The sequence below is a fragment of the Mus musculus genome, chromosome 15 (genome assembly GCF_000001635.26).
Source record: "Mus musculus strain C57BL/6J chromosome 15, GRCm38.p6 C57BL/6J".
Classification (NCBI taxonomy): Eukaryota; Metazoa; Chordata; class Mammalia; order Rodentia; family Muridae; genus Mus; species Mus musculus.
The window spans coordinates 55,880,688-55,908,407 of record NC_000081.6 but is presented as its reverse complement, the minus strand read 5'-3'; the positions used below and the strand labels follow the sequence as shown (position 1 = coordinate 55,908,407).

The 27,720-nt window shown below is 41.1% G+C and overlaps 1 protein-coding gene across 2 annotated transcripts in view; it reads left to right on the top strand.

Annotated features, from left to right (window-relative positions):
- Positions 1-1,105: 1,105 nt before the first annotated feature.
- The window catches only part of Sntb1 (syntrophin, basic 1), a 270,915-nt gene continuing 244,300 nt past the window's right edge, over positions 1,106-27,720 (top strand). The window contains exons 1-2 of one of the 2 annotated variants that reach the window (XM_006520671.4): positions 1,106-1,249; positions 1,594-2,384. In XM_006520671.4, the coding sequence (XP_006520734.1) occupies positions 1,817-2,384 (568 nt within the window). In that variant the 5' untranslated portion in view covers positions 1,106-1,249; positions 1,594-1,816. Of the gene's footprint in view, positions 1,250-1,458; positions 2,385-27,720 lie in introns of those variants that run through there. The other variant, NM_016667.3, reaches the window with a different exon arrangement.

Genomic DNA, 27,720 nt, shown 5'->3' with positions numbered 1-27,720 from the left:
GGAAGGACTGAAGAACTTCCTGGGCTCCTGTCCCTGTTGTGGGCAGGTTTACATGAAAAAAAAAATGAAGATTTTTTTTTTTTTGAAGTATAGAAAGTTAAAACTTACAGGAGCAGGACAGTGGCACACCCTGTGTGAGCTGTAGTGACTTCAGTTTCTCAAGAAAGTCTCAAGTATTTTCATTGAGTTCTGTAATCCCTGTCAGGGACTTCACGGGGATTCCTGAGAGTTTTTAAGTATCCTTGATTAAGTAAGTCTGGAAAGAACTAGAGCTGTTTGCTGCAAATACCCATCACAGTGGGGTGATGACATGCATGTTACAGAAGACCCTCTTCCTACTGGCATCTTATCAGGAGCTTCACCTTCCAGAATTAACAGATTCTGCTTTTTATTTTGTCATCTGGAGAAAGGAGAGGGCACAGCAGGAAGACCAGTAAGTCTTAACACAGTTTAAGTGAACTGTGTGGGACCTGCTTAGCAGAACTCTGGGATGTTCAGCCATGGCTTGGGTTACAGTTAAGGTGGCATTTCCTGATTGGCCTAGGAACGGAACCAAGAGTTACAATGCCATCACCTTGGGACAGAGCAGCTTAAGAGCCAAACAAGCAGTTTTCAGGGAACTTGGAGAACAAACCTATTCTTAGCTTTTAAAGAAGACATTTCCTATATGGAATCTAAGAACAAAGGAGGGAGCCCTGAGAAGCGTTTGGGCTGGCACGGGGATGGGGTTGGGGGAAGTATGGAGCAATGCAAAGAGCAGACACTGAGTTAGACACTGTGTCCTGAAGATGAGGCAGACAGTGCCCCGTTGAAATTCAGGGTAGGTACTGAAAGAAAGCCCTCTTGTCTTCAAACTCCCCCAAAAGATGCCTTGCATTGACTTAGAGGATAGGAGTACGTGGCTTGATGAGGCTTCATTCTATGTTCTTGTGACAGTTTTCCCCTGACTTCTGGCACAGCCTAGGATCTCTCTCTCTCTCTCTCTCTCTCTCTCTCTCTCTCTCTCTCTCTCTCCCTCTCCCTCTCCCTCTCCCTCTCCCTCTCCCTCCTCTCTCTCTCTCTCTCTCTCTCTCTCTCTCTCTCTCTCTCTCTCTCTGTAGTTTCCTTCCCAGAGTCCTGGGATGGGGGTGGAGGGAGACTGAGTTGAGGCAGCGAAGGTCTGGTTTGAGGAAGACTTGGATCTTCAAACACCTGCGGGAGGAGAGAGGGGAGTTGACTCAAGAGGATAGAGTGAGCGCACCTACTAAAGGTGAGTGTGGAAACCCGTCGAAAATAGAGGGTTGAGAAGAAAAGGGGGTGGCGGCGGGGTTGGGGTAGTGGTTTGTGACCCGGTAGGTTTGGGGGAGCTGCGGCAAGGTGCGGCTGAGAACTGAGGCACCCGGGTCTGAGCCAGCGCGACGTGGGAGTGTGACGCTGCAGTGGCGAACAGGTGAGCGGCTGGGGCTCCGGGTCCCCGCCCTTGCCTCCTCCTACCGATTCTCTACAGCACTTGGCCGCTCCGCAGCTCCTAGGCTCCTCTCGGTTTGGGGTTTTGCAACTGGCAGCTGGCTTTTTTCCCTCCTCCCCTGTCGAGGGCTCTCCGTCTTCTTTTAGGTTGCTCCACCCCGCCCAGGATCAGGCGAGGGGGAACAAGCTCCGCCGCTGCAACTGGCGCCCGGCGCAGCCGCGAACACGGGGAGTGGAGTCCGGGGTCTGAGCGCGCGCTGCCAGGCATCTGCTTCTTCCGTGCCTCGGTTACCCTGAGTCCTCCCATCCTCACCCCTTCTCTACTTTTCCCCCGTTTGCAATCACATGGCATTTTAAGAATGCTGGAAAGATGGCGGTAGCGGCAGCGGCTGTGGCTGCGCCGGCTGGCGGTGGAGGCGCCCGGGCGCAGCGGAGCGGACTGCTGGAAGTTTTGGTGCGGGATCGCTGGCATAAAGTTCTGGTGAACTTGAGCGAGGACGCCCTGGTGTTGAGCTGCGAGGAGGGCGCTGCGGCGTACAACGGCATAGGGGCTGCCACCAATGGTTCGTTCTGCAGGGGCTCCGGGACCGGGCACCCGGTCCCCGGTGTCGCTCAAGCCCCGGACTCTCCCGCCGGGGTCCGCACCGCCTTCACCGACCTCCCGGAGCAGGTACCTGAGTCCATCTCAAACCAGAAGAGGGGCGTGAAGGTGCTGAAGCAGGAGCTGGGCGGGCTGGGCATTAGCATCAAAGGGGGCAAGGAAAACAAGATGCCCATACTCATCAGCAAGATCTTCAAGGGGCTGGCAGCGGATCAGACCCAAGCCCTGTATGTGGGCGATGCCATCCTGTCGGTGAACGGAGCAGACCTGCGGGACGCCACCCACGACGAGGCAGTGCAGGCATTGAAGCGCGCAGGCAAGGAAGTGCTGCTGGAAGGTAAGGGGTTAACCCTGCGCCGGCCTTATCCCGCAGTTCCACTTACTCTTCTGCGCGTCAGCACACTCACACTCACCAGCCACTTGCCCCAAAGCCCTAGAACCCCACAGTGCCTGTGTTTTGCAAAAGCAGTGGCACGACTTTCTTTTTTGACAACTTTTACTACCTGGGGGCAAACTCATCTTCACTTTGGCCCTGACCCAGGGCGCTGTACTAAAACACTGGAGTGCCTGGGTTTTCCTGGCTTGGATGAAGTGCTTTAGTGCACTGGTGTCGGAAGTTTCATACTTATCGGTACACGTGGTTTCATATTTTTATCTGCGGACAATCCAAATGTAATTTGGAGTCTGGGAAATGGACCGGGAAATGGAGAGTGGACGGAATTTGCATCTGCCCACATTGTAAAGCAGGGCCACTGACTCTAGGCAGCTCTAGTACTTTTCTACTTTGGCAAAAATTTTCACAGCCTAGGCAATCCAGCTGTGAAGACCTGAGAGGTAATAAATAAATAAATAAATAAATAAACAAATAAATAAATAAATAAAAATAAAAGCCAGAGAGAGGTGGCAGTATTTGAATGCTAAAACTCAGCCACCCGTTCCTGCTTCCCTTCCCTCCAGCACCAGAGAGAGTCCATGAGGCTGTGCAGCTTTGAGTAGTGCCAAAGGCTGGGAAAGATGTTGCCAATGTAGGCACAAGTTCACTTCCACTGCAGGGTGTTCAGCCGGTCAGTCCGGATTCCAGGTTCCCCTGGGTGGAGAGCTGGTGAAGTGTTTTCTTTTTTCTGCTGGTGTCTCCTGGAGAAGTGTGAAATCCACTCTGCATTTGTAAACAGATTTCCCTGCCCATGAATATGAAGAACTTTCGAAACGCTCTCTGAAAATCTGGTGTCTTCAACTCTATAATCATCCAATGGGTATAGACTAGGAAGTACCAGTTTGGATGTGGCAATATGGGGGTGGGGGTGGGGGACTCTGAGCGTTTCCTTTGCCCCAGCTCTGGTTTTCTGTCTTTGTAACTCTTAGTACACACTTTGGCTGGCACTCACACTGCGTGATAATTTCATCGATTTTTCTCAGCTTCTTCCTAACTACAGATTGAGTTGTTCAGAGATCCTTTATTTGGATAGGGGGCTCTCCGGAGCTTGTATCCCTCAGTGACATGCATGCAGGTTGAGGGAGTAAATTAACTCAGCTACTGAGACACTATTCCAACCTAGACTTTATAACGTGGTGGTGATTGACTTAAGCCCTTAAACTAAAATGTAATCAGTTCCCTGTTCACCCAACTGTCGTGCTGATGTGTGACTCTGGGAAGCCAACTTGCTTGGCATGTGACAGCAGATGAAAACTACTGGCAATATGTGTCTGCCTCCTAACCTGGAACACAAAGGGGCTTTTCTTTTTTTTAATTTTATTTTATTTTGATTTGTCTAGAAGATTTGTGATGTCTTCATATTTAATTCACTGCCCCCGAATCCAGAACCTAGAAGGCTATTTGGTTTGGCTTGATGATTAACATAAGTAAAGAGGAGAAAAATTCTTGATCAAGAATGTGTTGGTTTGGGTGACAAGGGACAGGTGGGATCTTGTGAGAGTGTAGCTTGGACTATAAACTTCTGGGTGCCTGCTCAGTTTGTAATCAATACTGAAAATGCAGATGGAAGGGGTGACAAATAATCATATTTTACTTCAGGCATGTCCTTTACTACATCCCTTCTTCCTGTCTCTGAATATTTCATGAATTTAATGAATAATAACTTGCCAAGGACATTAAGAAACAACCTGGAGTTGAAAATGATCTTAGAAAAAGGAGTGTGTGTGTGTGTGTGTGTGTGTATGTATGTATATATATATGTGTGTGTATACATATGTATATGTATGGTATGTATGTATGTGTATATGTGTGTATGTGTGTATGTGTATATATATATATATGTGTGTGTGTATGTATGTATATATATATATATATATGTGTGTGTGTGTGTGTGTGTATACATATGTATATGTATGGTATGTATGTATGTGTATATGTGTGTATGTGTGTATGTGTATATATATATGTGTGTGTGTATATACATATGTATATGTATGTATGTGTATATATGTGTATGTGTATATGTGTGTATGTATATGTATGTATATGTATGAGTATATGTGTGTATATGTGTGTATGTATACATGTGTATGTATATATATATGTATATGTGTGTATGTATATGTATGTATGTGTGTATATGTGTGTATGTATGTGTATGCATATATGTGTGTGTGTGAGAGAGCATGTATGTATGTATATGTGTGTATGTATATGTATGTGTATGTGTGTATGTATATATGTGTGTGTGTATGTATGTATGTATGTGTATGTGTGTGTATATATGTGTGTATATATGTGTGTATGTGTGTGTATTTGTGTGTGTGTGTGTGTGAGAGAGAGAGAGAGAGAGAAAGGGTCATGTACTTCTTAAAGAGTGACCAGAAAATGAGTTCTGTAAAAAGCTCTCTAGAGACATTCTAAAGAACACTGCATCATGCTTTGCAGTAAGGACATCTGGAGGAGACCTGGGCATCCCTAGCCCAACTTTTCAATTATTGTCTGCTAGTTAGTGATGCTATGAAGGAAGGTATGACTTCAAACAGTATCCTGCCTTCTCACCACATCTTCTCACCTTTACACCCTCACCTAGCTAGAGATGTTGCCTAATGATTTGCACATTCTAGGCAAATATTCTACCACCAAAATTCATTCTCAGGCACCAAACTCAGTGTCTCTTATTTGAAACCAAGTGTTTATTGTCCTCTGTGGTCCTCACTGATGTGGGAGTGGTCACATACCATCAGCTCAAACATCATAACCCTCCCTTTTGTCATTTAGCATAAAGCAAAGATTCCCAGTGAGGAGACTTGTTAGAGCCACCTCCACACCATTTTACATTCTCATAACCTAGCACAATGTCAGTGTCTTCTGCAAAGTACAAATAAGGAAAAGGTCACCTCTTTACGTCATAGGGTGACCTTGTACAACTGCGCACTAAGAATATAAGGATGCAGGTACTCAGCTTCAATAAAATTGACAAGAAATGCCCTGTTTAAAGTGGGTAATCTGCTCTACTTATTGAAGTTGTTATTTCTTAATTAGAATTTCTTGGAAAAAGGAATTATTTTGACTCTCAATTTCTGATATCACCATCTATCTACCCATCTATATCTATCTGTCATCCATAATCTATTATTTATAATCTATCTAGTTATCTACCTATCTATCTACTATCTATCCATCTGTCTATCCGTCTATCTGCATCAAAACACCAGCGCTGGAAGACAAGCCCTTCAGAGGCCATGGGAGTTAACCATATCGTGGAGAGAGAGACTTAGCTAGCATTTCTTGAGCATTCTGCTTGTGCCAGGCTCTGTTTTCATCTGCTTGGCAACTCCATGAGGCCAATACTGTTGTTGTTCTCTTTCCTAATGAGGAAACAAAAGCATTATGTTATCTACCTAGAGCCACAATAACATAGCTAGAAGGTATGAAGTCTATCTGATGTCCCAGCTCAACTATCCTCCACGTAAGGCCCAGCCCAAGCTTCACCAGGCTTCCATGTTGTTGAACCATCTGAAGTTGCTGGGCTCCTGATACTTTCCCCCACTTCTTAAATATGGTAAAGGGTCTGAGGCAGCCCTGAGCAGGAAACGGTTGTGTGGTTTACTCAGATGGGAGGGACATGAAGAAGGACAGGGCTTTATAAGTCAAATGTAATAAACATCTGACTATCAAAACAAAGCTACTACAGAGAGAGCAGAACTCCTCGGGATAGCATTGAACACATGGCCAGCCAGGAGTGCAAGTTCTCATTCTAATTTAAATTGTAAATCAGCCACAGCAAGTAAGCTAATGTGTTAACCAAGTACTCATTAAAATTAAGATCAGAAAATTTTGTATTCTCATTTTAAAGAGAGAAAGCAGATATCACATAGGAAGCCATGCGAGTAAATATGGAGTCCTATAATTCTAAAATATAATCACTCACACAGTGTGACCAAAACCCTGTGTTGTTGGATAGGACATGACTCTGTGTGTGTGTGTGTGTGTGTGTGTGTGTGTGTGTGTTTGAAAGCAAGAGAGAGTTCAATATCAACTCTCTTCCTCAACAACTCTCCCTGATAGTTTTCAAGACAGAGTCTCAATCTTTCTGAACCTTGGACTCACTAATCTGTTTGACTGGCCAGCCAGGAAGTCCCAGCCAGCCGGGACCCTCATGGCTCTGCTTTCCCAGAAGTGGGATGGCAGAAGTGTTCTGTCCATCCCCAGCTGTTTATCTGGGCCCTGGTAACTGAACTCAGGACCTCATCCTTACAGGCAAGCAGTTTGCCAACTGAAGTATCTCCTCAGCCTTTCTCTTCCATGAATTAATAAAACAGTAATGAAATGTATCGGCATGTTTGTAGCTGATACACTAACAAAATTAATTCATCCATAATTTCACCAAGATAGAGGAGCTAAGATTTCTGAAAGACTGGTATTAAAGTGTGGAGGGGTGGATGGAAGTACCTCTTGTTGAAGAGGTCCCTGTGGAACGGGACTGAGACTCTAAGGACAAAGAGAAGGGTAGTTATGCACAAGAATGGTGTGCAGAGGCTCCTCTGGCAGCTCTGCTTTCAAGTGCACTGAATACAGAGGGCCTTTGGGAAATCACTCTGTAATCTCCAGGACCTCTCTGTAATCCCACCTCTATGAAATCCTGACTCTCAGGAACACCCCTCCCCTCCTCTGGGGATAAGGACAAACTTGGTGGGACAGGAAGACTGGGTTAAAGTAGGTGGTGACTCTTATGGGAAAGTTGGAAAAGAATCCAAAACTTTAGGAGTTATGCTTTGTTAAGTTTGGTGGTTTGGTGGAGAACGCCCCCACTATGTTCATATAGTTGGTGAAAATGTTTTCCAGAAGGATTGGTAGGTGTGGCCTTGTTACAGAAACGATGTCACTGGAGGCAGAATTTGAGATTTCAAAAGTCTGCTTCATTCCTAGTTAATGCTCTCTCTGTCTCGTGCCTGTGGATTAGATGTGAGTTCTTAGCTTCTGCTCCAATTTTATGCCTACCTGCCTATTCCCGTATTCCCCAGCATGGTGTTCATGGGCTCCTCCTCTGAAACTGTAAGCAAGACCTCAAATAGAATGTATTGTTTTATAAGTTGCTTCAGTCCTTATGAAGGACTTCACAGCATTAGAAAAGTAACTAAGATGTTAAGATTGCACAGCCTTATAGCTTAGCTCATTATCTTTGAACACTTAATAAGTATACTCTTTGGATATCATTGGTTTTTGGTTTGTTTTTGTTGTTGTTTTGTTTTTTGTTTTTGTTGTTGTTATTGGGGGAGGTTGGTTTGATTTTTTTTTTCCTTTGAATTCACAACTGAAGATGGAGAGGCATGTAAGGTATCATTTAGGACTCAGAAAACTCTTCTACTTGAATGACTACCCAGGGTATCTGTGATCCTTGGTTTCCATAACTAAATGCCAGCCATGTGGCACTAGACTTGATTACTAAAATGTCTCTGTGCGTTTCTGACTGCAACTAGAAAGGGTCTGTGAGACATCTTCTTCCTGGAGAATAAGCTCTTTAAGAGTGCTCACACTATCCTATCACTTAACAGTGCTTAACCTTTCTGAAATTTCTTGACCCATGCAACAGTGGGCAACCTATACATGACAAGGTGCCAGGCACCCTTCTTAGCACTTTATGTGGATTAACACAGATCCTCACAATAAAGTGATACTATTAACACCCCTGTTTTACAGTTATGTGTCTTGCAGAGGACACACAATGACTTAGTGCTGAATCGCATTTGCGCAAGGCTTTGCAGCTTTTGATCTCATAAACAGCCTTAGGAGGTAAGCAGATTAGGTATGATTCAGCCCCAAGTCATTGATTAGGAGAGTGAAGTTGCAAGAGGTGCAAAGACGGTTTTAATTAGGTCTTCCGATTTCTTATCTGCTATCTTGTTGCTAATAAGTTACAAGAGAGCGCGATGAATTAAGAACACAGATTTATAATATCATTAGGTTTTAAAGAGCAATTTTTTCTTTCCACATGTATCTGTGTGCCACTACTCATGGACAGAGGTCAGAAGACATCTTGCAGGATGTCTGTTCTCATCTTCATGTTATCCGCCTTGGCTTTAGATAGCTCTGCCTGCTTGTTCATCTTGCCAAGCCCAAACTTATAATCTTATAACTTTAACAAAAGATATACTTCTTTTTTATTTTATGAGTACATGTGTTTAGCCTGCATGTATGGGTGATTAGCCTGTATGTATTATGTATGTATATTCCATGTACTTGCTTGATGTGTAGAGAGTCTACAGAATGTTGGATGTCCCAGAACTCCTGTTAGAGACTCTCATAGCAGTTCTTCCCACAAGGCCCATGACTTTTCTGCCTTCATCCACTTCAAAAATGCGTCTGACTGTCTGGTTATGCCGAGATGATTCCTGAAGACCTCCCTGTTTTCAGGTCAACTGTTGGCAACCTTAATTCCACCTTTGATCCTCTGTGCCACATCTGGTAACTTGTTCACAGGCTCTGCAGATGAGGATGGGAGCATCTTTGAAGAAGGGCTTTGTTCTTCCAGTCAGATTAATTTTCTGAGGTTGCACTGTGGGAGAATATCCAGATAGCCTTTTGAGAATGTCTTTTCACTTTTGGAAATAATCCCTTTCTCCATCACTGCAACAGAAATTTTCATTCATTTGCTTATTTATCCCCTAACAACTAGTTTACTAGAAACAGATAGAGTAATGCAGATTTTTACAGGGAGAACAACTGCTGTCTTCAAGCCACCATGAGATGCTGTAGTAGCTCATGAGAAAGCCACCTAAGACTATCCTTAGAGAGGGCTGCACAAGGCAAATGTTTGGAGAGCCTCCCCTACACACATACACACACACACACACACACACACACACACACACACACACCACACATCACACACACACACACACACACACACACACACGCACGCACGCACGCACGCACGCACGCACACACACACACACACACACAAACACACACACACACACAGAGAGAATACAAGTTCAGAGTATGATCTTTAGACTATAGAGATGACCAAGAGTCAGGAAATTGTAGAAATTTGGATAAACTTCTTTAAGCAGGAGGTTATAAAGGCTTTAAATGACTAAACTAGCTTCCATGTTCCACCCATAAGTACTGAAGCTCTGCTTTTCCATCTTAAATACACCTATGAGAGTTCTTCCAAGCAAGGCCTAGGTTAGTAAAGTGGCTTGGCTCACACCATGAATTTATGATGGGGTCAACCTTCAATGGATAGTTGAACTGACATTAAAAATCCCCTCTATAGGCTAGAAAGATAGCTCTCAGTGATAAAGAGCACTGATTGTTCTTCCAGAGGTCCTGAGTTCAATTCCCAGCAACCACCTGGTGGCTCATGACCATCTATAATGGGATCTGATGCCCTCTTCTGCTGTGTCTGAAGACAGCTATAGAGTGTTGATATAAATAAAAAAATATTTTTTTAAAAATCCCACTCTAGTTCTTTAGGAAGAACCAGAAATTATGAAGAATGTTGACTTGCCTTGTAAGTTATCTTGTAAGTGGTGGAGTTTCTAAGTTGATTATATGAACAGTTGTTCACCTCAACCTGGTGCACAAGAAATTATGCTCTGGCAGAAGAAAGCTAAAACAATGTCAGCCATGATCTCTGATTACAGGGATCTAAAGTAATCAAGCTGTTGGTGGTTGGATGTCACATGGCTGGGATTAGTTATAACAACTTGCCAGAATTTCAATCAAAAGCAGGGTGACAGAAGAATAGCGCCTAGCACACTTTGGGCTATTAAAATGCATTAGAGAAGAATAAAGGGAGGGTAGATGTGTAGAAAGGAAAGGGAACAGGAAAAGGGGAAGGAGAAAGAGGAGAGAGAGAGGAAGGAGAGAGGGGGGAGGAGGGAGGGAACTTGGGGTAGTAGTTAACCCTTTACCCACCACTCACACTGCTATGTTACAGCAAATAACACTCTACCTAGTTCCAAACACAATGAAGGAGTGTCTTTATGGGCCAGAGAGCTCTTACTCAACACAGACCAATCTCAACAGACAGCTGAAGACCATAGAGGCAGATATGGTCTTAAATGTAATAGGCAAATGTAATTAATCTTTTAATGTCCTATTTATAACCACTTTTCTCTCCCTACCCTCTGTGCGGGTCTCATGAGTCAGAATATGTAAGAAGACTTTTGACCTGGGGAGATGAGATGTCCGCTCGGGTATTTTAACTGCTTCTTTTTTAAGCTTCCGTGTCAGCCTGAGGATTCAGACCGTATTCCTCTATGAAGCTGACGGGAGCAGCTCTTCCATCCCTTGCTTCTGCAGCAGTGGGTGATGTTCGTCATGTTCAGCTATGTGTTTTAGCAGTCACCCCATGGAGTTTGTATTAAAAATAGCTCACCGCACCACAGCTTTGCGTTTGTGAAAGGCATCTTGCCGGAGCTTCCAGTGGTCTGCTTAGTGAAGGAAAATTATTCTCCAACAGCTACTGGCCTACTAAGCATTCTATTTTAAATGATGCATTTCAAAGCAGTTAATGTTAAAGAAAAGCCAGAAGTTCCCTTGCATTTATACCAAGCGTTTTATATACCAAACCTCATTACCCACTTCACTGGCCCTGATCTATAATAGTACTTGCCTTTAGCTCTGGCCTGCAGAGTGAGACCTAAGCGGAAATATATATTACTCACAACGAAATCAAAGTCCTAACAGACCCATGTAAATGAGCCTCACTCTCAAATGGGCTAGACACAAGAAAGGAAAGTCCCAGATTCAGAGTGCCTGTCATGGAAAATTAAAAGACGACCTATGCTTAAGCTCAATATAAAAAAATAAAAAAATAAAAATAAAATAAAAAACCCTACTGCTCATCCTGTGACTTAAACAGTCACTCTTAACATTCTGATAAGTGTGGGAAGATTTGTCTAAAACTTGGCTGGTGGCTGTTTCTGTGCTTAAAGGCAGTTTGCTTGTGTCAGTGTTCTGTGGTCTCTTTCTCTCTCTCACTTATTTCTCTCTGCAGTGGGTAGCTTGGAGGGTGGGTCTTGGGTTTACTCTGTCTAGGTTTTTAAATTTGCATCCTACTACTTTTTAGCATTCTGAGCCCAGTCAAGTTACTTAACAATGCATCTCAATTTTTTTCTCCATCAGTAGTAATATTTGCTCTTTGGTTTTTCATGCCGAGTAAAGTGCGTCTATATGAAAAGCAGTTAGCCCATTGCCTGGAGCTTCGGAAAGAGCAAATGATTGCTAACTGCATGTCACATGGCATCCTTATCTATGTAGTATTTTCAGATAGAATTCAACAATCTAAATTAAATAGTTTCATTATGTGCCAGATAAATTCTGTTGCAAGTATAAAGAACAAATGGCCAGTGTGAATAGATGCCTAGCGAGAGTTTATACTTTGAAGGTACCCAAGAGGTGATCTCACATAAACTCCCGTGCTTGAAACCTTTTTGTAATTTCACATTCTCCACCAACCAGTGCACAGTACAGGCTGCTGTGGTTTGGGGTGAGCAACTGTGGGATCTGCATTAGAACTCTGACTTACAGAGCTATGCAGGAACACACAGAGAGAAGAGTTTTGTAAAGAGAATGCCAGCAACACAGCAAAAGTCAGAATTTTATGGCTCAGAGGCTAAAAGCACTGGCTGCTTATTCTTCCAGAGAGTCCTGAGTTCAATTCCCAGCAACCACATGGTGACTCACAACCATCTGTAATGGGATACAATGCCCTCTTCTGGTGTCTGAAGACAGTGACAGTGTATGCATGTGAGCGAAATAAATTAAAAAAAAAAAAAACAGAATATTTTATTTTATTACTGAAGAGAAACCAAAAGTTTATTTTACTGAAACTTAAAATTTATGTAACTGTTTTGTGCAAATTTTATATAAATGTACTTATATCACTGCTATAAATCGTTTATATTTCTGCTTTTCATTCTCTTAGCTGTTGGATCCAAGAGGCTACCCAATAGTGATGAATCATGTTTGTGTTTCTGTAAGAAAGAAAGGATGATCTAAGATGATCTAAGATGAGTTATGTAGGGTAGCTGTCTGCTGGAAATCCGCACACCAAGGGTCTTTCCTTTCTTTCCTTGGTAAGAAGTGAAAGAATCCCATACCCTAGAGAGCTATGGCAATGAAATTTGTTAATCTCAAATTTGGTACTTATAAAAGACTATTGCCTTTGAGGTTCTGAGCGCCAAACCAGTTCAAATACATATTTAGATTTGATTTTTACAATGTCAATGTTGTTAAGTGCTTGAAAAATATTCATGCAGATGACGTAAAGGTTGGGTGGTCCTAGATGGGTGACCAAAGTGGTGTAAATCGTCTCTAGGAGAACTAGGCTGCCACACAAACACCTGGTGACTTGAAGACACAAGCGATGGATGCTAAGTTACCTTCTCAAGGTCAGCAACACCATGAGAAAGAGCCATTGGAAGTTATTGAATCTGATCCGCAATAAGTATAAAGCAGCATCAAAATAAAGAAATTTTAGTCATAGAGGTTATTTTGCTGAGTTGGAGATAATGTGTGTTGTTCTAAATTAATTTTACATTTTATTTAGCACTCAAACTAACATCTCATTATGTCATTTTCATATATATTTATTGCTGTGATTTTGCTCATATTTCACAGTTCTTTCCCTTCCATCTCCCCTCCTGCCTGTTTCTACCCTCCTCCTAATTGGATCCATTCTGTTTTTATTCTATATGTATGTACGGATGTATGTATGTATAACAGTATGTATGTATAACTGTATGTATGCATACATGAATTCATTCATGCATACATGGGTTGGGGTGTCAAGAGATTCTGCATAGGAGAGGTGTTGTATGATAATTATCTTCCTGAGTCTCAATATTTTGCTTAATGAGATAAACTCCAGTTACATGCAGATGACATTTCATTAATCTTCAGACTAGTAAAACTCCAGTGTGTGTGTGTGTGTGTGTGTGTGTGTGTACACTATATTTTCTTCTAGGCTGAGTTTTTAAATGGGCTCTTCATGGTAGAATTATTGAAATTGTATATACTGTTTTTCGAAAACAGAACATTTTATAAAGGAAATTATTATTATTACATAAGTCTCCTATAAAATAATAATTTTAAATGGCAAGATAGTTGGTCTCACAATACAACTTACATAATGAGCAAACAAGTTATTAAGGACATCAGAGAAGAGGAAATAGTAAGCTGTAAAGCCATGAAGAGAAGATGGTGGTGAATACTTGGCTATTTGCTGCCTTGTGTTCTAAACACTGCCATCTGAAACATTCTTTCATCTGCAAAGAAAATCCAGGTTAATGAGTTTTCTCTTTTCTTCGCAATATTCTTAGGCTTCCTTTCTGTTCTCTGCTTCATTTTTAGAAAAAAAAAATTAAGTTAAAATAATTCCTGCTTATAGCATCCCTTTATCTACACTTCCCCACAGGCCTTCTTGACTAAAATGTTAGTATCTGTCCCAGGCTTTCAGATTGTTAAAATGTAGCAGCAGTAGAGGTGATTTAGTATAAGCATATCTGCTTCAAAATCCCCAGTAATGGATTTGACTGCTGTTTCTTGATGGAGCCATCTTAGGCACTAAGAACCAAACTGGTCAGTGTTTAGAAAATTGTGATCATGCCAATAGTGGTCCGCTTTCTGCCTGAAACCCCAACTCTCTGACTTGTCTCTTCTGGGCTTGGTGCAAGAGCATCCAGGATTCTCAGGTTGCCCTTATCTTTCCCTCCAGTCTGCCCCTGGACACCCTGACACACACACTTTTCCCTGAACAATTTTGACTTTACAGTTTCTATGTATGAAACTATCTATCATTGATACTTTTAAGCTTTATATAGTTTTTACTTTGCTGTGGAGATTTTGCTCATCAATTTTCCAAGTCGTCTATGGCTGTTAGACAGCTAAAGCCATTCATGGGCATGTGCTCTAAGGTCCACCTTCTTAAGTAGTGTGTCACAACTGTCTCAATCATGTTATTGAATGCGGGGGTTGTGAAGATCTGAATGTACAACAGTCCCAAATTAATTGCACCCAATATGTCAAGAAATGAGGTGTTTCTCTGGTGCTTGCTATCTTGCATCATGGAACTTCACTGGCCCCTTGTTTCTCACGCATACAACATGAACACTTTGCAGAAAACATGCCACAGAACCTTGCAAACCTGGCTAATGCTGGATAAAAAGCTTCATCTCAGATTGGAGACTATTCTATCCTATGACTCAGAGAGTTATCATTGTACACAGTTTTCTGCTCTTACAGAAGTTTCATGGTAGCCTTACAGGAAGTAAAATACTTGAGAATTTTCCCACCACCATTGCTCGGCGTGACTGTTTCAAATTAGTGCATCTTTGCATCATGTTGTGTTAAATTGTTCAATTTCAAAAATTGAGTTGCTGACCTCAGTTTTGAAGGAACTCTTAAATGAATTTTGACTCGAGATTAGGAGAGATTTTTTAACAGTTCCTGAAATGACTCTAAAAATACTCCTGCCATTTTGTACTATGTATTCATGCAAATTAGCATCCTCAGCATTGGTGATTATAAATATCCATCAATATGTGAAAAATGTTGAAGATGCTTTATGTTCTGCAGTATCAAATATTCAGGAAATATTTAATTCTTTATGTGAGCAATCCATCTCAATAGGGGGCAAGCTTGCTTCCATCTTCAATAAGTGGTGAAATTGAAGTATACCAATAATTATTTTATTTTTAAGATTTAATCTTATTTTTATTTGTATGCATATGTTCACAATATGAGCTCACTGCCTGCAGAGGCCAGAAGAGAGCATCAGATCCCCTGGAGTTGGAATTAGAGGTGGTTACATAGTACCCAATATAGATTCTGAGAACTAAACTCCGGTCATCTGGAAGAGCAGCAATCACTCTTATCTGCCACATCTATTCTATTTTACAATTCATTCTATATATTTTATTATTAGTAAATATTTAAGTCCTATACTTAATATATATATATATATATATATATATATATATATATATATGCAGAGCTGTATAGTCAATTCACAATACTGTCATGAAATATTTTAGAATTCTGAGGAAATATCTTTCTAGATACTGTTCAAACTCCAAATTTGACTTTCCAACATTAGTCTGTCACATTCCTTCTGTGATGTGAGATCTAGACAGAGCTAGGTTTATCTGCAGCATCAGTGAGTAAGGGAGACCAGAGTGGTGTCAAAGACATAGAAACCAGTGTTGGGCATGAGGATGCCAGTGCCCAACAGAATGACAAGGCTTGAAAAGGTGGGCACCAATCAGAGTGTACTAATATTTTAGGACACAAATGCTTATTCTTTAGGGCTTGAATCTCAAATAATGAACAAAATTGGCAATATGTTAGGGGAAGTTCAGAGAGAGTTAAATATTTGAAATAAAACCAAAGAACTCCAAGTATAAGGACATCGTTTACAGAAACATCACGACTGCCAACCTATGCCTCCAATCTAGAGCTTGCTCCTGTGCGACTCCTTGGCTGTCCTTCTCCATTTCTTTGCTGTCTATGTGTGGAAAGCCTATGTAGTTGAATGCTGGGCCCTCTGTATTGACTCACTAAAAAACATGATTTTTGTCATCATCTTCATGACTTTTTTTATTCCTCCAGTCCCCCTGCTTTTCTTTCTCTCTGTGCCCTGACACACTAGAGTATTGCTATGCTCTTATCTGTAACTCTTACATTGACTTTTTCCATCTGAAATTTACAGTTCTAAGTTTCAAAACAATTTTCTTGTTCTCTGATTGCCCCCTTTCTATATAGCATCTTGTGTTATTTTGTGGGTGAAATAGCTTTGCTTGTGTCTCAGAGAATTTTAACAATATTTTCAAATACCTTTTTGTTTGAGCTAATATTCACTCAGTGCTCTTGAAATTCTTTTCTATGGTCTCAATTTTGAGTGTGCAGTGGCACCTAACTTTCATATGTGTTTCATTTTGGTGAACTGCAAGAGTCAGAATCTGAGATCAAATTAAACCCAAGAACTTTATATATATATATATAAACATTATATATAACATTATATATGTATATATACACATATAAAACACATATAATGCATATTATATATTATATTATTATATTACATAGCTATATTATATAACACATATAATATATTTTTAAGGACTCAGGTCCTACTCTATTCCTAGTATTTCCTATGATTATATACTTATAGATATAATATAAATATGTATGTCTATATATAAAATAAAAACATATAAATATATATAAAATCATAATAAATATAAAATAAAGTTATGTATGTAAATATATATGATTACACATACACACATACACACATATATGATGCTAGGAATAGAGTAGGATCTGAGTCCTTAAAGGGAATAAACAAATGATATCCCCACCGAGCCACTTAGGCCCCTGGAACTCAGCATAGTCTGACTGATGTCTTAGGAATCTGGGTTAAACTCACCATTCATCTTCTCGGTAAGGCATATGCTGCTGAAACATTATTCTAGCTAGCATCACTGTGAGGTTTGTGTGTATTCTCAACAAAGGCAGTCTCCGGGGTACAGCACTGCAGGCATTCCCAGCCAGATGACAAATTCTGAATGCAGAGGAGGCAACTCACTAACTTGGGGCTTCATCACAATCTTTTCCTAATATAATAAAAATGTATCCACGGAAACTGTCATTAGTGCTTAGGTTGCGTTGGTAGTTGATCGTACAGCTCCTGTGTGCTGATGATATGGGAGCAGGGGGAGTTGGGCTAAAAGGCGATACTATGTCCATCAAGTTTTCTCAATATGTCTTAAAGATTGCTTGATGGCCATATGGTCAAATAAATTTAAAGGCTAGTGTAAGTGGCCCAAAATATTGCCTTGCAGGACTTCCCAGTGATAGTAGAACTAATCTTGGTCTCAATTTCAGTACTAGTGACGTTTTGGGTGGATAGGTTTTTATTTGGAGGTGTCATCTGTAATTGAGGGTGTCGTCTATGTACTATTGGATGTTTAGTACAAAGCCTGGCTTGTAGCTACAAATGCCATCCTTTTCTACTAGGCCTAACAAACCAAAGTGTCTCCAAGTGTTGCCATATATCTTCTGGAGGGTGGAGGGCTTCCCCTTGAGGCACTAAAATAGACCTCTAGCACTGGTTCCAAATTCTCGTCAACACTTGCAAAGTTCCTGGGAAGTTTTAAAATCCTTCTTGACTAGGTCTTTCCCAAAGGGATCTAAATTGTTGTTAGTCTGGGGCTCGTTCCAGGTACCAGGAAGTTTGAAAGCTTCCCACATACTTGTGTGTGTGTGTGTGTGTGTGTGTGTGTGTGTGTGTGTGTGTGTGTATGGGTGTGTGTGTTTATCTGTCTGTCTGTATTTGTGTCTGTGTGTATGTGTGTGTTCAGGCTGAGAGACACTGACCAAATCTGTCTGTCCATGGACTGGGAAGTGGGGCAGCAATGCATAAAACAATCAGAAATGCTGGGGCCTCTAGTGATTGGACGTGACAAGCTCCCGTAGAAGCTGAAGCTACTCGTTGCTATGTGGACATCTGGCTTTGTGACCTTGTGTCATTGGCTCACTGTCCAGGCCTTGGATTTCTCCATGGCAGCATAAGAATAGTGATGCCATTTCATAGGGCAGGATGAAAATGAATTCACCATCATAGAACTCAGTGCAGTATCTGACCTGGGAATGGTGGTAGGGGAGGTTTAAAGAGAATAGTCATTTTTCCATAACACTTCAACATTCTGTAGTAAATTCTTGAATTGTGTGATGCTTTGGAACATTCTATGGTCTAAAGGACTTCTTGGTGTCTTTACAGTGTTCTACTGACTGTCCATAACATTCACCTTCCTAATAACAAATTTACCCTTCATTCTTCCAGTTTGATTCCTAAAGGCAAACTGAGTTATGTGTGAAGAAAGCTTCATTTGCTGGACATCACCCTATTACTGCTGCAACTAAATAAATTTCAGGGCCTTTTCCCTTTCACAGCATAAAATGTTACCACACTTGACCTATATTAAGATATTCTGAAGTATATATTTATCAACAAGAAAAACAGTGTGTGAGTCATATTTACAAAAATTTTTTCTTTCATGTGGTTCAAAAAAAAGATATGAAGGTTTTTAAAAGTAATGATTTTGTTGTTGTTGCTAGCAGCATTAAAATTCAGATTGATTCTTTGGCTGTTAATGTGTTCTAGAATCTTGTAAGTAGGATATTTTAAATCACCTGTTTGGGGCTAGTTAAAACAATGTAGGGTTTGGAGCTAAATAGACTGGGTCTCTGCTGTACAGCTCCTTGGACCCTACCCCCAACCCCCAATTACTCAAATATTTATAATTACAATACCAAGAAGCCTAAAACACTGGAAGAGAATGCTTTCAAGCTGGAGTTGGTCCCCTGATTGGAACACTTAATAGGTGGAATCATGGGACAGAACTGCATTTCTTCTTGGGCAGCCCACGTCCTTCCTTCCCCTTAGATAGCCATTCATCTAATCTTGGAGCAGTTCGATTACATGTGGTTACTGCAAGCGCTGTGGAAAACCCCACCTGGAGTTTATCATATTTAAAGGTTTCAGAAACCTTGCGTTTGAAGGCGATAACAGCATTTCTTAATCACAGTGCCATTGGGCAAGCACAGGTGTGCTGCATATCACTCAATCTCTTTCCTGAGGACATAAGGTTGTTCTTTGAAAGAATTTGGTTCTCTTTGCATCTCTCCTCCCTCCCACCTTCTCCTTAAGCCAAAGAAGCTACCTTTCCTGGCCTTACCCCTCTGTACTCAGCAAGGTAATTCTTTTATTTTTCGTTTTAACACACTTCACCTGATCACATCGCTAAACTCATGGCGCATGCTTCTCCTGCATACATGTTTTCTGGATATTTCTGGAACACAAAAGGCTAGCTGAAAATCTTCTAGAAAGCGAGGCAGGGCTTGCAGAAATAGAAGCATATTAGAAAAAGCTGAAAAATAAACCTACAAGGAGGTTCTCCTTCCTTCCCCTAAAGTCGGTCTCCCATTAGAGTCATGGAGAACTATGGTGTGATGGACAGTTTGGTAATAAAAAGAGCAGAGAGCAGATTGCTTTCAGTCTGTACTGGCCACAAGCAAAGTGCTAATCTTGAAGGAATTGTGAAAGAAAAGCAAAGGTCTTTTGTTCAGACGTGCTCCAGAAAGCCTCTTTATACTATTTTTTTTAAGTTATAATATAATCACATTATTTTCCCTTCCCTCCAACCTCTCCTTGCTCTCTCTGAAGCTCATGGCTTCTTTTCCTTCAATTGACTTTCTCTCTCTCTCTCTCTCTCTCTCTCTCTCTCTCTCTCTCTCTCTCCCACCCCCATGTGTGTGTTCTTAAGTACACAAGTACTGCCTAATCAGTCCATATAATTTTACTTGTATTTATATGATCTCAGAACTGACCACTTGGTATTGGATAAGCAATTGATGTGGGGAACTTCCCTGGGGAAGCCCATTATGCCCCACCCTACCTCCAACATTCACCAGTTGCCTTTAGGTCTCTGTCTGGGGTTGAGGCTCCACGAGCTTCCCTCTTCAATGATAGCTTGTCCATTGCTGTAGCGAACCTTTTCACTGTAGCTGTGAGAGAAAGCCAAAACCCTCGGCTTGCCCTCAGGTACTCACTAAAGTTATAGCCTCAACCTACTTTTTCATCTTTTCTCTGTGGACATTTTCCTTCAGTTAACTTATTTCACTCTCATTCTGCAAACAATACACTGTAGGACTTGCTAGGGTGTTTGTGCCGCAGCAGGCAATTAGTTACATTTGGAGAAAGCTGGCATGTGAGTGTGTGTGTGTGTGTGTGTGTGTGTGTGTGTGTTCTGGAGTCATTTTTAACACCACCTTCCATCACATTCTACATGCAAAGTTTCCAAAGTCCAAATTCTTTAAAGAGGGAAGAATGGATTGGTCTGCCTGGTGTCAGGGTCTTGCTTTTGCCCACATAGCTATTTTGGGAAAGTCAGACCCCATAGCCACAGGATTACTCAGTCAGAACTCCAGTATTCCCTCTTAGAAATGCTCATGGATATGACCTGCCAGCTCCTGGAGTAGTTTATAGGACAGAATTCTTTGAGAGACCACAGAGAATGCAGTCGTTGGACTACCCAGCTGGTAACAAAGTGTTGGCTAATTAGTTTCCTTTGCCCTTGAAACTTGTAACAAATTGAAGACCCTGTTTCCAAAAGCTGTGAAAGGATATTTTCAGGGAAATTCCAGGCCTTTGTCAGGACGAGTAGATAGAGGAAGAAATGTTTAGAAGAAAGATAAACAGTGAGAGTTTTTTCATACAAGAATGATTGCTTTATTATGTATTTTGGTTATGGGCATTGGCATGATAATTCTATTATCTCATTATGATTTAATATAGTGTCATGAGATGGTGTAATATGAGCTGACTGAGAGCACATGCTAAAGCCCTGACTGACACGTGACTGAAGTCAGCCACTGAAAAATGGATCAATGAGGAGTGAGACTTAAATGCCCCTGGAAAACTTAGTTTTCTATAATGTACTCAACGGGAAATCTTTTGCTGGCAGCATGTGGATTCAAAATTACCCCGGAATCTCAAAGAAGTGAGGCAACCCACAGTCCCACCCAGCTATGGTGCCTATGAACCACATGAGTAACCAGCATCACATGATAACCCCACGTGTACACTGGCAGTAACCAACCTCTCCAGTTGGGCTTAAGACCTACTCAACACGATGGAAGACAGGCCTGGACACCTAGCCAATAGTGCAGTGCTCGTAAGGATGAGGTTACTGGAGGAGAATCTACAACTGCCACTTTACTAAACCAAACTAATTTCTAACAACAGTATAAACCGTTTGTCCTTAATACCCACAGATAAATGTAACCCTCACCCCATATCAAGGAAACAGCTCTTTGCATCAGATGGAGAGCACTTCAGAAAACTTACAACAAATGAAAATTCAGAGTAGGGAAGACCAGTTCCAATGGACACGTCTATAAAACCCCCCTGCAGCTAAGACTCAGAGGAAATGGAAGAAGAGGGAGCAGGATGATCATAAGGGCCAGAGGGTCAGGGAGTTTGCTGTATGATTGTGTTTCCTAATGTCAGTAGCTATGCTCATACAGTCTCACCATCCTGACTATGTGTCTAACCATGAGCCGGACATCTATTGTGATCTAGAACAATAGACATGTCAAACCTGACTGGGAAAAGCCATCAAGGCTTCAAACACACACGTATGCACACACACACACATACACACAACAAACAAAGCAAACAAACAAGCAAATAAACAAAAACCCTAAGGCAGCTAAGAAATGCAGAGAGCAGGGGAAATAGTCTTCCCCAGTGAAAAGCACACCAGTTGTTTATCCAAAACCAAATAGTTAACCCTGATCATGCATGGTCAACACACATGCAAGTAACATCATACAGATTGAGGAGGTTATAGTTAGTAATAAATATGTATACATATATGTGCATAAAAACAATGAAAAAAGAGGCCATGAATTTAAAAGAGAGCAAGGAGGGGGATATGGGTGGCTTTGTGGGGAAGAAAGGGGAAAGGAGAAATGTATTATAATTATCATTTTTACACTTGATCTTAGCGAAAAGGCTGAGAAGCGATATGATCATAAATTTAATGACCCTAGAATAATTAGGCAAAGCTGAAAAAACATTTGCAAAATCTTTTCAGATTAATGTACAATTAATGATTGTACATCAATCTTTACAATAATCTTTATAATAGGCCCAGTAAGCATGAATTCTCTCCCTCTTAAACTTCCTGTGAAGATGTGTCTGGGTTTTAGAGACCTTTATGCTGAGATCTGAGTCAAAGGCAAAGGGCACCTGTTATCCTCAGTTTTCTTCATAAGTGAAAAGCAAGAGGTAAATATCATAGCTGAATGGAAAAGCAAATTGCATTTTAAATTTTTATGTTGGTTTTCCCACATGAGGGAGGCCCGCAGACTTGTTCAGTCATACAGTTAAAACAGAGGAGACACCTAAAATGTCTACCTGAGGCTTCAACTTTTGAGTGTGTCTATTGAGTGAATATTTTCTATGTTGTTGCGTGAGAACCTGTTAAATAACATTTTTCCATTTATAGCATAGCTTCATATGCGTGATATACCTCATAATATACCATAGCTATACATACTTTTCATATTTATTTGCAATTATTATTGCATCCTATAAAAGTGTCCTAGAGAGTACATTCATTAATGAGATAAAGTTATAATTAGCATTACCCAGTTAATTTAACAGAGGATTTAAAAGGGAGAAATTAGTTCCTAAAACATAAATCTTTGTTATCCACCTAATTTAGCTGTCAATGGGATATAGTCCCAACAGCAAATAATTTCAGTTGTCACTGTAAATCTTTAGGGGCAACATTTCAAGGATTTGGTTATCACTAGGTGTTATGGAATGAGTTGTGCCCAATCCCTAAGTAATATATTGAACTCTGATTCCCTAGTCCCTCAAAAGTTAAACTTAATTGGATGAAGGATTTCTGTAAATGCCGTTAGTTAACATCTTTCTAGACTAGACTATGCCCTTAATCCAATATTACTTATGTGAAGAAGAGATTTGAACTGTGGACGTTCAGGGATGGATACCATGTGAATACATGACTAAGAGAAGATGATGAGTCTTATGCTAGTTATGGGAGGATGCCCTGTGCCCATAGTCTCTGCCAGGGAAGTAGCCCAGTGGACAACCTGCTTGTGCTTCTAGCTGACAGAGCTAGGAAACTATGCATTCCTGTCGATCTGACACTGCTTTGTGATACTTTGCTATCCTAACCATAGAAACAGATACCCCTGACCAAGTCACCACACCAATGAATAGTATAACCATGTATAGGCTGGGGGCCTCTGACCTCTACCTCCCTGAAATAGACTTTCACTTTGGAAATTTCAAGTCCTGTTCATCATTTGCATTGGACTTTCATACAGTCTAGGGAGATTCCATTGCAGTACAATACACATCCAGAAGGGCCTGTAGAATTGACCATAAGTCCCTGGATGAGAATGCATCCAGTCTCTGATCTTTGAAATTCAGAATAAATCACAGATCTAGTAGTGCTGCCACATTCACATTCCCTCTTTTGGTCCTTGCCCCTTGGCTTTGGTAACCCCCTCGACTTATCGCTCAACTTGTTTGTTTGGAAAGTGGAAGAGAAGAGATTCTACAGTTTGTGATGCTGTGATTCTAAATTTAACATTTCTGCAATCAGTGACGAGTTAAGGCATATGTTAGGAACGTTTAGTCTGTCCTTTTTCCTTTCCACTGTCATCCATCAGCAGGTTTAAAACACAAAGCGTGCTCTGCAGCCTCAGCTGCTGGACCTCACCCTCTCTCCTCAGTCTCTGGTTCATTTCTCAAAGGAAACCACTTTGAACAGTTTCCATATTTAGCTCTTCCTGTAGTTACCACCGTCACTTTAATAATGTGCTTAGGCTACATTTCCTTGATCAACCCTAGACATTATCTCCTTGCTCTCTAACACTTGCTACTTTTAAGGGAAGAACCACTGACTCAGCAGACGTGGCTGATAGCCTGCAGGTCAACAGGTCCTATTCAGAGCACCATTCACCGTGGATATGGATCGAGCAAAGAGATTTGGCTTCAAAGGGAAGCTGGGATTAAATATTTCTGCTGGGCACAACACCAGGCAGGAAGAACTTTGCTTTAGTTAGTCAGGCTCACATTGGACCTGCATAGTTATCTCCTCGCTCTCTCTCTCTCCCTCTCTCTCTCTCTCTCTCTCTGTATATATATATATATATATATGTTTATAAGTATAGATAGATATTATATACATATATAATTATAGATAGATGTATCATATATACACATATATATGTATACAATTATAGATGTAGATATAGGTATATAATTATAGATAGATAGATCATATATATAATTATATACATATATATGTATGTATATGTATATATATATATATATGGAGAGGGAGAGAGATAGACACAGAGAGAGAGACAGAGACAGAGAGAGACAGAGAAAGAGAGAGAGAGAGAGAGAGAGAGAGATGGGTAGACAGGCAGATGTCATGGACACTCCTGAATGTATGATCCAGGCAATCCTTAAGATTCCCCCAACCCAAACCATCATTCCCTCTCTTGGTACACATTCCTCTTCTCAGCACCTCTCTGCTGGGTGACAGATTTACACTCTCTCCATCTTCACAGCCAGTGAGCTGCACTCTAGGTCTTTCTCTGATCACCTGAGCATGGTTTTCAAATCTGTAGGTGTTTCTCTATACCCAAGCCCAAGTCCTATTCAAGTATGCTCTACACATGGAGGTCAGAGGTCAACCTGGAATGTCATGCCTCAGGAACTATCCACCTTGGTTTTTGAGACAGGATCGTACCGTGACTTGGAGCTTGCTGTTTAGGCCAGACTGGCTTGTCACATCCAAAGAATCATGACTGTCTTACACACAGTCTCTCTCCTGCTCCCTCCACTTTCCCCTCTCGCTCCCTCCCCCTCCCTCCTCCTCCCTCTCTCTGCAATTTCACCAGTGTGCCACCACACCTGACTTCTTACATCAGTTCTAGGAATCTAACTCAGGTCTTCATGCTTATTTGGCAAGAACTTTACTCGGTGAGCTCTCTTCCTGACCACATTTTACCTCTGTATTTTTATGGTTTCCATTTGACCAGGACAGTTTTACATAATAGAAGGTATTATTCTGTCATTTGCTTGCCCTTCAATTTCTTTGATAAGAGTTCTCATGACTATCTGGATACAACCAAAGCTTAAAGTCCTGACACCTACCCTTTCTTTTTGAAGTGGCCCCAGTGTTTTCCTCAGTGCAGTATACCCAGAGCCCACATGGAAGCAGACATGCACAGAAACTTGATGAATAAGTGCATCATGAATAAATGAACTGACTGAATGGATGGATGAGCCAATATCTCAACAGGTATTGAACCTGCCAGACATGCGCATGTCTCCTACTGACAGGAAAGCTATTTTCTTCCTTCTTAATGGATAAAATCCTAGTCTATGTGTCATTTTTTGTTAAGGTTCCGATCATGATCTCAGATTCAATCAATTTCTTCTTATTTGTAATTCTGGGGTGTTTTAGTCACCTGCATTTGTAGCTCTTTTTTTTTTTTTTTTTGGGTTTTCATCTTTTTTGTATTTGATTTCTTTTTTTTTTTTTTTCATTTTTTTTTAATTAGGTATTTAGCTCATTTACATTTCCAATGCTATACCAAAAGTCCCCCTTACCCACCCACCCCCACTCCCCTACCCACCCACTCCCCCCCTTTGGCCCTGGCGTTCCCCTGTACCGGGGCACACAAAGTCTGCGTGTCCAATGGGCCTCTCTTTCCAGTGATGGCCGACTAGGCCATCTTTTGATACATATGCAGCTAGAGTCAAGAGCTCAGGGGTACTGGTTAGTTCATAATGTTGTTCCACCTATAGGGTTGAAGATCCCTTTAGCTCCTTGGGTACTTTCTCTAGCTCCTGCATTTGTAGCTCTTAATATGTGTGGTGGTTACTTATGAACGTGTTGTGTGTTATCAAATGGGGACACTTGACAGCAATGAAGACTCACTTCCTCACCAAGTCTGGCAACCATAAGAAATCATACATTATTTTAATCCCCACCACTAATTTTATCCTTAACCTCATTACACTGCTCCTGGATGTCTACAATAGCTTTGTAAGGATGTGCACTGCCTATATCTAAACACCTGCTCTTCATGGCCCTGTTAGATGAACCCTTTTGATTCTGAGAATTAGAGATCTGCGGACATGCTAGAACACTGATGAAATTGGTGGTTAGGAGTCCATATTCAATGGTCATTAACTCTAAGAAGTAGCTGGCATGTTGGCACACACCTATAATCCCAGCATCTTGGAGACTTGGGCATAGAAATGCAAATCCACAGTCAGCCTGAGATATATAACAATAACCTATCAGAAGTATAATAATAATAATATCCCCTGAAGCCTCCCTGACCTTTCAGAGTTCCTGATACCCTAGGTTGTAAAATACAATATCACTTTGGTGGGTAGGAGAGCTCATTTAGTACATTTTTAGCTACCTGGCTACTTCAAATTATTCATATTTTGAGAGTAAATAAATATATAGTGAAGATGAAATGTTCTGCAGAACAGGAAGGAGTCATGTCTAAGTCTAAAGAGAACTTAATAATTCTATTCCCCTGCTGGCAGCGATCTTACACTTCACCTGAGCCCTGTCAAATAATTACCATTATTTCTATTTCACTAGGTCACATTCATGGCACATGAGGTCTGGATGTGGCCAAATTTAAGTAAATGTTCACAGAACTGTGTTTTGCACAACTAAGTAAGTTTAGACTTGAGAGGAAGTTAGCTGAGAAACACTAGTTTAAGCCAAGCATTTCTGTTCATACTGTTAATGCTACTGTGGATTGCATGACCATAGTTCAGTTACTTTGAATAGCACGTTGTTACTGTTGCTTTCACACTGTCTCAACCTGCCCCTGCCTCCAATGACTGGACAAACAACACAGAACGTTTTAACAAGCATCCTATTACCTGCGAACAGGCATCCAGTTTCCTGTGTTAGAAGTAGGCAGTTCTCCTGGGATTGATCTGTCTGTTCAAAGCCTGAAACACTTCGGTAGGAAAAATGTGGTCTTAATAATGTCTGTAGTCACCTGTGGCTTGCAAAGTAGTTAATGCTTATTAACTCATTAATCCTCTTCACGAACAGTATGAGGACGGTAGATAGCCAGTTGCTTTGTCTTCCTTGCTAAGCGAGCACAGACTGTGTGGGACAGACACAGCAGCAGCAAATTTCAAGAAGTGACACTCAATATGAAAGATATTTAGGATATCTAGATATTTAGGATATTTAAGATATCTTTTCTACATTCTCTGTTTTACTTTTGCTTTAACTCCAAGAGGAAATCTCCTCTTTGCAACTATTGTACCAAAACCTTTAACATTGAGTAAACCTAGCAAAAGACCCTGGCTAAAATGCAAATCCTGGGCTGGTGGGATGGCTTAGTGAATAAGGCCACCAAACCTACTGGCCTAAGATCAATTTCCAGGACCTACATGGGGGATAGAGAAAAACAACTGATCCCCACTAAATGTCCTATGACATCTACATGTGGGCTGTGCCATACATGTATACACACACACACACACACACACACACACAATGCGCCATACATGCAAGTATACAGACACAGACACAAACACACACACATACACACAATG